At 38.1% G+C, this 12,602-nt stretch overlaps 1 protein-coding gene across 5 annotated transcripts in view; it reads left to right on the top strand.

The window, feature by feature from the left end:
• BICD1 (bicaudal D homolog 1 (Drosophila)) overlaps window positions 1-12,602 on the top strand; it is a 255,657-nt gene that overhangs the window by 206,207 nt on the left and 36,848 nt on the right. For 2 of the 5 annotated variants that reach the window (XM_010860581.1, XM_010860583.1), the window contains exons 5-7: window positions 2,837-3,928; window positions 7,690-7,841; window positions 10,901-11,108. In XM_010860581.1, coding sequence (XP_010858883.1) covers window positions 2,837-3,928; window positions 7,690-7,841; window positions 10,901-11,108 — 1,452 coding nt within the window. Of the gene's footprint in view, window positions 1-2,836; window positions 3,929-7,689; window positions 7,842-10,900; window positions 11,219-12,177; window positions 12,372-12,602 lie in introns of those variants that run through there. The other 3 variants (XM_010860584.1, XM_010860582.1, XM_010860580.1) reach the window with 3 other exon arrangements.

The raw sequence follows: 12,602 nt of genomic DNA, 5'->3' as shown, positions 1-12,602 counted from the left end.
TTTTTTTGAGTCTTTGTCCAGTTTGCTGCTGCTGCTGCTGCTAAGTTGCTTTAGTCGTGTCCGATTCTGTGCGACCCCATAGATGGCAGCCCACCAGGCTCTCCCGTCCCTGGGATTCTCCAGGCAAGAATACTGGAGTGGGTTGCCATTTCCTTCTCCAGTGCATGAAAGTGAAAAGTGAAAGTGAAGTCGCTCAGTTGTGTCCGACTCTTTGTGACCCTATCGACCATAGCCCGCCAGGCACCTCAGGAATGGGATTCTCCGGGCAAGAATACTGGAATGGGTTGCTATGACCTCCTCCAGGGGATCATCCCAATCTAGGGATTGAACCCGTCTCTTATGTCTCCTGCATTGACAGGCAGGTTCTTTACCACACCTGGGAAGCCCTTACTATGTATCCCATTACAAAAATCACACCAGTCATTCAGGTGTCAAATTGAGAGTCAGATGACCAGGATAAAGACTTTATGGAAATTAATAACTCATAGAACAGCTTTTATTTCTTTTCCTGTCAAAGTCCTAATATTAACAAGCAAATCCCGGTATCTTTTCTTTTGTTCCTTCACAAAAGAATTTATCAGTACTCGATACATGTTAACGTGTTTATTTAAAAGTAAACACTCAGTGAAATTAAACATAATTTCTATGGGATGGGACTTCCCTGGTGGTCCAGTGGTTAAGGTTCTGTGCTTCCACTGAGGGTACACAGGTTCAATCCCTAGTCAGGGAACTAAGGTCCTGCATGCCGTGTGGCCAAAAAATTACTCACTCAGGTTTTCTGGCAAAACAACCAGCCCTACTACACGAAATAAAATCTTCAGTTTCAGATAGAAGATAGAGATTGTAGGAAGAGAAATAAAGCAAATGTTCTTAGTCATTGTAGATTATATATTATTTATATATAATTATAGAAGACTATAATATTTAACTCAGCTAGTCTCTCTTGAATAAGTTCTTCACAAATGGAGATTAAAATATACAATTAAAATGAATAGTAATTTTAAACTTTAAAGTGCCTTGCATTTAATAATTCAAAGCACAATGTATTTTAAATAGTTTAAACTCTGCTCTCTGAAATTCAAATACAGTTTAGTACTTCAAGCCTCAATAGTACTTCAAGCCTCAATAGCTGAGTGAAAAATGTAATGCCAGAGTTATACAAAATTATCCACAATTTAGTTATCTTTTTTTTGGAGGAGGGCAGAGCAGCCTTAATTGTCCAGAAAAAATACACACACACACACACACACATATACGTGTGTGTGTGTATAAAATTTGGATATCATTCCCTATTCAAAAGATTCCACCAGAAATATATTAAGTGTAGAAATTAGTACTGTATGTGGAGCATATATATATGACAGAGACAGTATTCTATTTGATGTTTTCTGGAGGTGCTATTATGAAGAAACTGATAGATTTATAATTGAGACTTAGAAAATATTTACATTAAATGAGAATTAGCAAAGTCCAGGGTTGGAAACTCTCCTAAAGGCATTATCTCAATCATCATAATACTGCTGCCTCTAAAACAAACCTGAGACATATTCAGTACATTTTGTTTTGATCCAGTTTTTAGTTTATCCAAAAGCTTTTTTTTTTAAGTTTATTTTATTTTTTAACTTTACAATATTGTATTGGTTTTGCCATACGTCAACATGAATCTGCCACAGGTATACACGTGTTCCCCATCCTGAACCTTCCTCCCTCCTCCCTCCCTGTACCATCCCTCTGGGTCGTCCCAGTGCACCAGCCCCAATAAAAAGCTTTCTGAACTCAGCTTTTCGTATTGTATTCTTGTATACTAATCAAATAATGACTTAGACTGTTCAGGAAAAATTCACTTAGTTTTCAAGAGAAAGAGAGGGGAAAAAAAAAACTCCTGAAACAATCCATTTCATTGAGATTGTGTACATTACCTACATAGACTATTTAGGAGATTTTCTGTCTCTTTTATCATCAAAAATTCAAATGTCTTGACTTTTCATCAACTACCATATGGATTTTCACTTGAAATTATTGCTTAGTAGTCTGACTAAATCAGTTCATCTTCAGCTATATACAAATACAATCTGTTGTATCTAATGAAACCCAGCTAAGAGGATTTATATTCAAATATATCCTAACTCTGAGATGAATTATTTTTGCATATACAAATACAAATTTGTAAAATAAATGTGTTTGTCATGTAGAACCATATAAGTATGGGAACTGGACCACAGTTACCCAAATGTTAACAAGCTCTAACGTTATAATTGTTGTTGTGGTTTTTTAGTCACCAAGTGGTGTCCAATTCTTTGTGATGCCATGGACTGTAGCCCACCAGGCTCCTCTGTCCATGGGATTTCCCAGACAAGAATACTGGAATGGGTTGCCATTTCCTTCTCCAGGGGATCTTCCTGACCCAGGAATAGAACCCGTATCTCCTGCACTGGCAGGTGGATTCTTTACCACTGAGTCGTCAGGGAAGCCCAGCATTATAATACCTTTTAAGTTCACTGTCTTACTGAATCACCCAAATGTCCCTAGGAGACAAGGATTGTTATGCTCATTTTATAGATTATCAAACTGAAGCTTATCCAGATTTACTTGTGTATAAGGCATAAGAATTTGGATAGGTAAATATACAGAGCATAATTCTTTTGGAATGATGTACCTTTTGATTGATTGACCTACCAGAACTGAAATAAAAAAACACACTCCAATTCAATTTGTAGTAACAGGAGTATCGTCTCTTCTGCATTTTTAAAATGTATATGTGTCCAAATGTGAATGGGTCAAGTTCATCACTGGCATTGACTTGAAGTCACTCAAAGACTTTCTTTTACCATTGCAGGTAGAACGGGAAAAGGCCATTCTTCTGGCCAATCTCCAGGAGTCACAGACACAGCTGGAACACACCAAGGGGGCACTGACGGAACAGCACGAACGGGTGCACCGGCTCACGGAGCATGTTAATGCCATGAGGGGCCTACAGAGCAGCAAGGAGCTCAAGGAGCTAGATGGGGAAAAGGGCCGGGACTCAGGGGAGGAGGCCCATGACTATGAGGTGGACATCAATGGCTTAGAGATCCTTGAATGCAAATACAGGGTGGCAGTAACTGAGGTGATCGATTTGAAAGCTGAAATTAAGGCCTTAAAGGAGAAATATAATAAATCTATAGAAAACTATACTGAAGAGAAGGCCAAGTATGAGAGTAAGATCCAAATGTATGATGAGCAGGTTACAAGCCTTGAGAAGACCACCAAGGAGAGTGGAGAGAAGATGGCCCACATGGAGAATGAGTTGCAAAAGATGACCAGCATAGCCAATGAAAATCACAATACCCTTAATACAGCCCAGGATGAATTGGTGACATTTAGTGAGGAGCTTGCTCAGCTTTACCATCATGTATGTCTGTGTAATAATGAAACCCCTAACAGGGTCATGTTGGACTACTACAGGCAAAGTAGAGTCACCCGTAGCGGCAGCCTGAAAGGCCCCGATGATCCCAGGGGACTTTTGTCTCCACGGTTGGTCAGGCGGGGTGTGTCATCCCCGGTAGAAACAAGGACCTCACCTGAACCAGTTTCAAAAGAAAACACAGAGGCCAGCAAAGAACCAAGTCCAACTAAGACCCCCACCATCTCTCCTGTTATTACTGCCCCACCATCTTCTCCAGTATTAGATACAAGTGACATTCGCAAAGAGCCAATGAATATCTACAACCTTAATGCCATAATCCGGGACCAAATCAAACATCTGCAGAAAGCTGTGGACCGGTCCTTGCAACTGTCTCGTCAAAGAGCTGCAGCACGGGAGCTGGCCCCCATGATCGATAAAGACAAGGAAGCCCTAATGGAAGAGATCCTCAAGCTCAAGTCCCTGCTGAGCACCAAACGGGAGCAGATCGCCACACTGAGAGCGGTGCTGAAAGCCAACAAACAGGTGATCTCATTCTACTGATGAGCTATGCTAGCCAACACTTTAGTTTATGCCTGAATGTTTTTAGTGTCCACTACCATCAGGATGGGAGAAGGAAATGGCAACCCACTCCTGTATTCTTGCCTGGGGAATTCCATGGACAGAAGAGCCTGGAGGGCTACAGTCCATGGGGTCACAAAGAGTCAGACATGACTAAGTGACTAACACTACTATTACCACCATCAGGATGAGAGTTCAGATTCCTGGTCAGCAGAGAAATAAAATGAACTATGATCAGAGCCAGATCAGAACCTAATAGTTTCCTTGAAGTGCGTGAATGGATGAGACAGGAGAGTAGCTATGCCTTACTAAGGTAGAAGTGAGGAATTTAAAGCAGAAACAGAGAAAATCCAGTTGCGTATGTAGAAAGGCAGTCCCGGCAGTACTTACCTGGAGCCCAGCAATCATTGAGTGTAGAAAAGGGAGATGGAGGGATGCAGAATAGGCTGGCAAGGCTCTCTGGTAGGCAGCTGGAGCAGAGAGAGGCAGAGAGAGAAAATAAATTATGCACTAACTCTGTCAGTGACCACTTATCTGAAATTTAGGTCCACTTGGGATGTTAATTCACCTGAGTCACAGCTTAAACAGTAGAAAACATTTCCTAACCATAGATCTTGTCCTTAGGGCATAAGCAGGAACGCTACCACATGATTCTACCAACTCCTAGATCTCTTTGATGTCTGTCTGTATTTGTGTTTTACCCTCAAACTTTACCTGAGTGACAGTGCTGTGAAATACAGGTGGGAAGATATTTTTAACCTCTGTCTAGTTTCTCTGGAAAGTGAGACTTGACAAGCACCTTTGAAAAGGGTGGTGAATAAAGAATATCAATAAAGAGAAGCAACAAAGCATCAAATAACTTCTTGCAAATGTAAGCAATACTAGTGTTGGAAAGTGAAAGTTAATTTCAGATTCAGACGTCCTTTTCCGTTTGCATTTAAATGGGTATCTACAGTCAAGCTTCCTACCCTCTTTATCTTCAGTTACCATAAACCTGTTGTTATAATTTGGAGGTCTATAATACAGGTGTTGAAATGTTTAACTGACATAGATGTATAGGTAAGCATGGTTGATCAACCAAGAGAATTTGTCAATAAGCATTCACTAATTGCATATTTTATGGCAGTTCGTAAGTAGGGATGCAAAAATAAGTGACTAGTAATCTAGTAGAATTTCAATATATGCCTGTAACTGTTTACAAGATAGGACCAATCATCAAGCACTTTAGAGTGGTGTAAACAGTGCTGTAGGAATTAAGAGCAGTACAAAGCATTTCTGGGTGAATTTTAATTTTCACAGTGGTTTGTGGTACTATTTGCATTACATTAGTGTCACATCCCATATGGCCTCAGTAAATTAAATGTAAACACATTTCTAGCCATGCCTTTAGTTTACATTTTAATGATGTTAGGGCTATTGCTGTGATGCTGTGTGCCATGAATGGCTCAGGTATCTACAGAGGACATCCAGTATATTTAGACATTGTGGAATGTTTATCATTAAGGCTAAGCTAAGAATTCTGTCATAGAGGAAAAAAAGAGAATCCTGTTTTTATTAAAATAAGTGTTCTGCATTCTTTATAACTCTTTTCATATATCTTAGGGTTTTTAATAAGCATAGTGTCTTCTGATGAAATAAGTAAATGTTTAGAAAGGACCCTCTGTATACTACTAGGCTATGATGAATGCCAAAGATTCAAAGAAGGCCAGTACATGGTCCCTGCCTTCCAGAAAAGGATTCACAGACTTATGGGGATGTCAGAGTAGAACAGATAATTACAATTTGATATTAGATATACTGTAATCCAATTTATGGGAACATTGCAAAGAAAGTAACTAATGAATCTAGATCTCTGTGGCTAGAAACAAGATTTTTTTATTTAAAAAATAAACTTCAGGAGAATGTGGTAAATGCAGATGTCAGCAAGTCTGCTAATGGGTCTTAGACCTCCTTAATTCCGAAAAAGCTTTATGCAGTCTTGTGGACAAAAATCTACAAACGATGCTGAGTCCTTTGGGGGCATTTTTCACAAATAATAAATGACTTTGTACTTCTATTTCAGATCTTGCTCTACTATCACTTTCTTCTCTTCTCCTCTTAGATAACTGACCATGTGGTTCCACATGCTTACAAACTCGTTACATTTACATTTTCACAACTTCACTCTCTGTTCTTAATGATTTTGTGTCTAAATTTTTAAAAAATTTAAACAGCTCCCATTTTCCCCAGGTTGATTTCTGCATTATGGGTAACTTTCTGAATCTATAATATTTCTAAAGATTCCACTGAGTTACAGCACTGCAGAACATATTGAAGTATTTTATGAGTAACTTCTTTTAATCTAAAGTTAAATTCAATCAAAATTATTGTTATGTTAACAATAAAAACTTTTAAAACAATTAAGTTGTGACTTTAGAATAAAAACATTAACCAACTACATTGCTATCCCAACATTGTTTTAATTTAAAAAAGAATCTATTTATCTCTATAGATGGATTGGCACTTTGTATAAGAAAGTTGAAGCTGAAGCTCTCCACTTGAAGCACGAAAAGAAATGCTAAGGAACCATGGTAGTCTTTCTGGGAAATCCTGTTACTAGTGGGTTTTTTCATTAGTAATGGGCTTTTTTCATTAGCATTGAATATTTTACACACTCTGAAAAGCTGTAGTTAGTAATTTGTAAAAATGGTTTGTTTCTAGTTTGGCTTCAGTATGAATACCATGGAAGCTATACTTCAAACAGGCAGTCCCTAAATGTACATTGATTTTATACATTGATTTAGCCAGCATTTTTTGTTTGGTTTTTATTTCGTACTCTGTGTCAGGCTAGTTCTCACTTAGAAACCCTCTTAATTCCAAGAACTTTAAACATGCCCAAATTCAAACAGATATTTTAATTCATTCAATATTGTGGTGCTTGCTTGGGTAGCACATCCAATTTTACATATATATATATATATATAGCTGGAGTAGGAAATGGCAACCCACTCTTGCCTAGAGAATTCCATAGACAGAGGAGCCTGGAGGGCTACAGCCCATGAGATCACAAAGAGCTGGACATGACGGAGAAACTGAGCATGCACATGCATATATATATATATATCTGCTTTTATGAAGATTGTGAAAAAGAATTTGACTGTAATTTATTAAAGAAATTATATACTAAGACATAGGAAAGAATTGATTCTTTGTTAATTCTTTTCCTTAAATATATAATACAGATTTATAGTTTGTCATACTCATGTTATAAATCGCAATGACTTGTGCCTTTTATTCTATTATGTTTCAGATCCACTGCGCAGAGATGACACAAGTATATTTGAGTTCTATTGTATTTCCTTTGGAAGCTGTGCTTCTTCCCTAACTTCTTGATAAAATCCTTCTTATATAAAGTTTCATTTTGATTCCTTCATATCTGAAAATCCCATATTCTCAATAATCTGCATTAAATATTTACTACACTATTATATATCTTTCCCTTAGTCACTGATAATGACTCTGGTTCACAGCTGGCTTCTAGGGCAATTTATCCATATTATAGATTGATATTTATGTTTTGACATAAAAAATTGCCCTATGTCCAAAGTATACATATATGTTTATATGAAATTCAACCTAGACAATTTTACTTTTTATTTATGAAAGAAATAGACCCAGCATGAAGAAATGTGTATGATAGATTTTCTTGATAGAAAATTGTAAGCCCTGTCATTTTTCTGCTTTAGACAGCTGAGGTGGCATTAGCTAATCTCAAGAACAAATATGAAAATGAAAAGGCGATGGTGACTGAAACTATGACAAAACTTAGAAATGAACTGAAGGCTTTGAAAGAAGATGCAGCAACTTTCTCATCCCTGAGAGCAATGTTTGCAACAAGGTAACAGTTTTCTCTTGCAAGGTTAGGTGTGGTACATGGGGATAAGGTGTGGTACATGGCTTCCCTGGTGGCTCAAATGGTAGTGTCTGCCTGCGATGTGGAAGACCCGGGTTCAATCCCTGGGTCAGGGAGATCCTCTGGAGAAGGAAATGGCAACCTGCTCCAGTACCCTTGCCTGGAAAACCCCATGGACAGAGGAGCCTTGTATGCTACAGTCTGTGGGGTCATAAAGAGTCGGACACAACTGACCAACTTCACTTTCCTTCATGGGGATAAGACTTTAAGATGTACGTGTTCATCTTCCTGCATCATGAGTGTTATTTAGTGTGTCATCTAAAAGGGCAAAGTGCAAAGAAAATACACGAGATTCCACTCTAACAAATCTAAAATAAAACCTTTTGTCCTGTTTTCCAGAGCCCTCTACTGGACACCCTGGATCAAGCAATTCTTTTACATGAAAGTGTTTTTATTTTATTTTATTATGTTTTGGCCATGCCATGCAGCTTGCAAGACCTTAGTTCCCCAGCCCAGGGTCGAACCCGGGCCCCCATTAGTGGAAGCACAGAGTCTTAACCACTGGCCCTCCAGGGAATTCCCTATACAAATGTTTTTAAGTTAATACAATAGATATTTTTTCTAGAGCCTTCTGTACCCAAAAGAATTAGACCAAGGAAAACAAAACCTCCAATAAGGGGGAAAAACCCACTTCCTGAAATAGCTAAATATTACATTATCACCATTGACATTTATTTTTGTGTACATAAAGTGTTTATCATTAGCAAGTATTTGTATGAAAAGATATCTTCATAATGAAGATTAATATTTATCATATCAGCTAATCACTTAGACTTAATATGTTGTTCTTGTTTAGTTGCTAAGTTGTGTCTAACTCTTTTGCAACCCCATGGACTGTAGCCTGTCAGACTCCTCTGTCTGTGGGATTTTCCAGGCAAGAATACTGGAGTGGGTTGCCATTTCCTTCTCCAGGGAATCTTCCCATCTGAGGGACTGAATCCATGTCTCTGTATTAGCAGGCAGATTCTTTACCACTGAGCCACCAGGGAAGCCTAGACTTAATATACTGTAAATTAAATTATGATTTCTAAGATGTTATATATCACCAAATTTTTCACACTACCCAACTAATTATTTAGGCAAATGTTAGTTACTACCTCCCCCAACCAGTTTTGTTATGAAGCACCTCTGTATTTTATTTTTAGACTTGAAATGATTGTTCAAAAAGTATTGATTCAAAAAAAAAAAAAGTATTGATTCGATGGTTTCAAAATCTTGAGATGTTCAGTACAGTGATGCAATTCCCTTTTGCTGTCACAATTCAGTGCCAAAACAAAAATAATTCTATATTTTATATAATGCAAATGGTGTAAAATTCACAAAGCATAACTATGGTTATGCTTTGTTTTCATATTCAATAAATTACTTGCATATAGCTAATATAAATGTAAAAATAAATCCTGGGCCCTGGAATCTGTCCAGCTTCCTTTTTGTGTCAGGAGAGAAAAGGCTCAAGCTCATACTTTTTGATCGACTCTTGGAAATGACAATGAGGTGACTAAGTGCCTAAGAGACCACAGGGTATAGGAGAACTGAAGGGAACTGACTTCTTGGTCTGAGCACAGAAGAGTTTGCATACCTCTGGCCTCTATGGGGAGGTAGGGACGGAGAATGGGTTTCATGCATAATGCCTCCCTCTTTGAAAAGGAAATCAAAAAAATTTTAAAGGGACATTTAATGTCTCGATCTCCTTATATAAGAATTATTACCCCAAAATAATGTATTCTCACAGAAACTTGTTTTTTCAGGTTATTAACTTCCTACTCCATTGTATTTTTTTAAATATTGTTATCTAACCAAGTAAAATAAATCCAGGGTCCCAAAAGCCACATGTTATTTTACTAAGCCCTGATTTTTCTTATAATATTCCTACTGTGCTTCTTGACATTCAGTGTTAAAAAATAATGAGACCCACCTGGAGCTCAAATTCTTTCACTACAAAGTCTATTTTTTTTTAATGCCATAAGTCTTGCGTTAATTTCAAAGTTTATACATTTGGTAACTCCGGAAAGTCATTAACTATCTTCTGATTTGTGAAGAGTGTTTTTAGTGGGTAAAAAAACTCAGAAAAAGCTCTGAATAATTGTGTGAATAATTCTTCATTCCAAATGAACATGTGCTCACTCAGGTGTCACTTTGGTGGAAAAAAGACCACTGAGCTTATCCTCCTGGTGCAGCAGTATCAAACCTGAACAAAGTCAACTATATCTGTATCAAACCCTCTGCAAATCTTGGTCTTCTCTGACACTTATTGCTTTATCATTTGGTTGGGAAATCATTGAAAATACTCAGGTTTCTAGTTCAAGCAAATGTGCCATGTTGAAGTCAGTAGCAACTATAATCTGAACTCAAAAATATAAATAAACTACATGTTTTCTTTACAAATATTGTTATTCTTTTGTATGCTAAAGGCATAGACTATAAAGTTGTTATAACACATCTATGATGCTATGTACATTACCTGATACTTCACTGTTGGTTTTTTTGCATCATGGAGCAGCCCTCACAATAATTCTGTCTCTGGAGTTTAAGATACTGCCTATTAAGAGTGTCCCTGGTGGGCTGCCATCTATGGGGTCACACAGAGTCGGACACGACTGACGCAACTTAGCAGCAGCAGCAGCAGCAGGACTTCCCTGGCCAGCCTAGTGGTTAACGTTCTGTGCTTCCACTGCAGGTGGTACGGGTTCAATCCCTGGTTCCCTGGTCAGGGACCTAAGATCCTGCATGCTTCACAGCAAGGCCAAAACAAAACAAAAAGAATGTCCCCATATGTACTTCATTGTATAGGTGAACTGTCAGTTATTGAACCTGCTCTGTTTCCAACTTTATACTGTAATAGATTACTTGTATCCCATTACTTCCATTATAATGGAATTACATCCATTACTTCCAAATCCTAGTAACATTCATTACTTTCAACTGAACCCCAAATTTAATTGCACAAAGATTTTCCCCTGACCACTTTTCTGTTGTGGTTCTAGATGTGATGAATATGTCACACAGTTGGATGAGATGCAGAGACAGTTAGCAGCTGCAGAGGATGAAAAGAAGACTCTAAACACTTTGTTACAAATGGCTATCCAGCAAAAACTCGCCCTGACCCAGCGGCTGGAGGACTTAGAGTTTGACCATGAGCAGTCCCGTCGCAGCAAAGGCAAACTTGGAAAGAGCAAGATCGGCAGCCCTAAAGTAAGTGGGGAGGCATCAGTCACCGTGCCCACCATAGACACTTACCTCCTGCATAGTCAGGGCCCACAGACACCCAACATTCGGGTCAGCAGTGGCACTCAGAGGAAAAGGTATGCATGCAGCGATCTTCATAGTATGGTGCAGTGGCCAGATTTTAGTTAACTGCAAAAATTAATGTTCTCTCATTGTGGAGGATGGAGGAAGGGAAGGAAGAGAAACAGTGGGAGTGGGTATATAAATGGGCCTTGCCATTGTTGGTTTTTCCAAATTAAAACCTTTTGATCATTGTGTTTATTTGTTTCTGTCCCCCACACCCCATCTCTTGGTTAACCATAATATACTTTTCAAGTGTCTGTTAACATTTTTGCTGTTCCTTGTATGCGTAAATATGCCTCTCCCTTACCTCCAACCTAAAAATTGGTAGATGAAAAGTGGATATTAAGAATGAAGCTATGTTTTACATGGGTGATAATTTGAATGGTAATGGTGCTATTTACCAGCTTCTCTCTAATGAGGCAAGAATATGAATGTGTTCTCTTAGGGGAACTTTTGTTCATATGCTGAAAAGTGATCACCGACTGAAAGGAGATGTCTCTATTTCAGTCAAATAGAATGGAATGTGTATAGTGTTTTTCTTAAAAGCAGGTTTTTTGTGCTTTTTCTTTTAGTATGTAAATATTGTTTAAAAAAATCACTCATAAGGTTATTAATGGCTTGATTTTATGACCTTTCTCTAGAGTCCTGGATGTTGAATTACTTACCCTGTATTTTTCAGTTAATAGTGAAATTTTATTTTAGGAGCTTTCAATTAAGAATCAAACAATATAAATATTTTCTGTTTGTGGTTCAAACTGACTAACTATAATAAATCTCTTTTCCAGTATCCAGTACAATTTCCAAATAGGGTTGTATCCTGGTATGGAAACTAAACATTTAGTGAAAATCTTGATTTACTTGTTAAAAAAATTAAATGCCAATATAAATAATGTTGTCACTGGTGAGGCTTTGAAAGGTAATTAAAGTAAAACTTTTTTGTTTCCTATATGTATTTTCTTGGATCTCCTGCAAGACAATTTTCACCTTCCCTTTGTGATCAGAGCCATCCCAGGACTTCAGGGGCTTCCTACCTACAGAATTTATTAAGAGTTCCCCCTGATCCCACCTCCACAGAGTCATTTCTTCTGAAGGGCCCCCCTTCCATGAGTGAATTCATCCAAGGGCACCGGCTCAGCAAGGAAAAAAGGTTAACCGTGGCTCCACCAGGTAAACATTTTTTCCTTGGGTGCATGTGATGCAAATGATGAGTTGAATAGACCAACTCTCCCCTTCCTTCCAGCTACTCACACCCACCCATCCACAGAGTCTAACTTTGATGATGATAAATTCCTACTGTTAAAGTAAAACACCTTTATACTTTGCTTCCGGTTTCCTTCTTTACTCAGCCAGACAGTCATTTCTTAGGCGTCTCCAGGGACTTCCCTTTTTAGCAGCCAA

The sequence above is a fragment of the Bison bison genome, unplaced genomic scaffold (assembly GCF_000754665.1).
Source record: "Bison bison bison isolate TAMUID 2011002044 unplaced genomic scaffold, Bison_UMD1.0 scf7180017864468, whole genome shotgun sequence".
Lineage (NCBI taxonomy): Eukaryota > Metazoa > Chordata > Mammalia > Artiodactyla > Bovidae > Bison > Bison bison.
The sequence above is the reverse complement of the archived record's forward strand: the minus strand, read 5'-3'. Positions and strand labels throughout refer to the sequence as shown.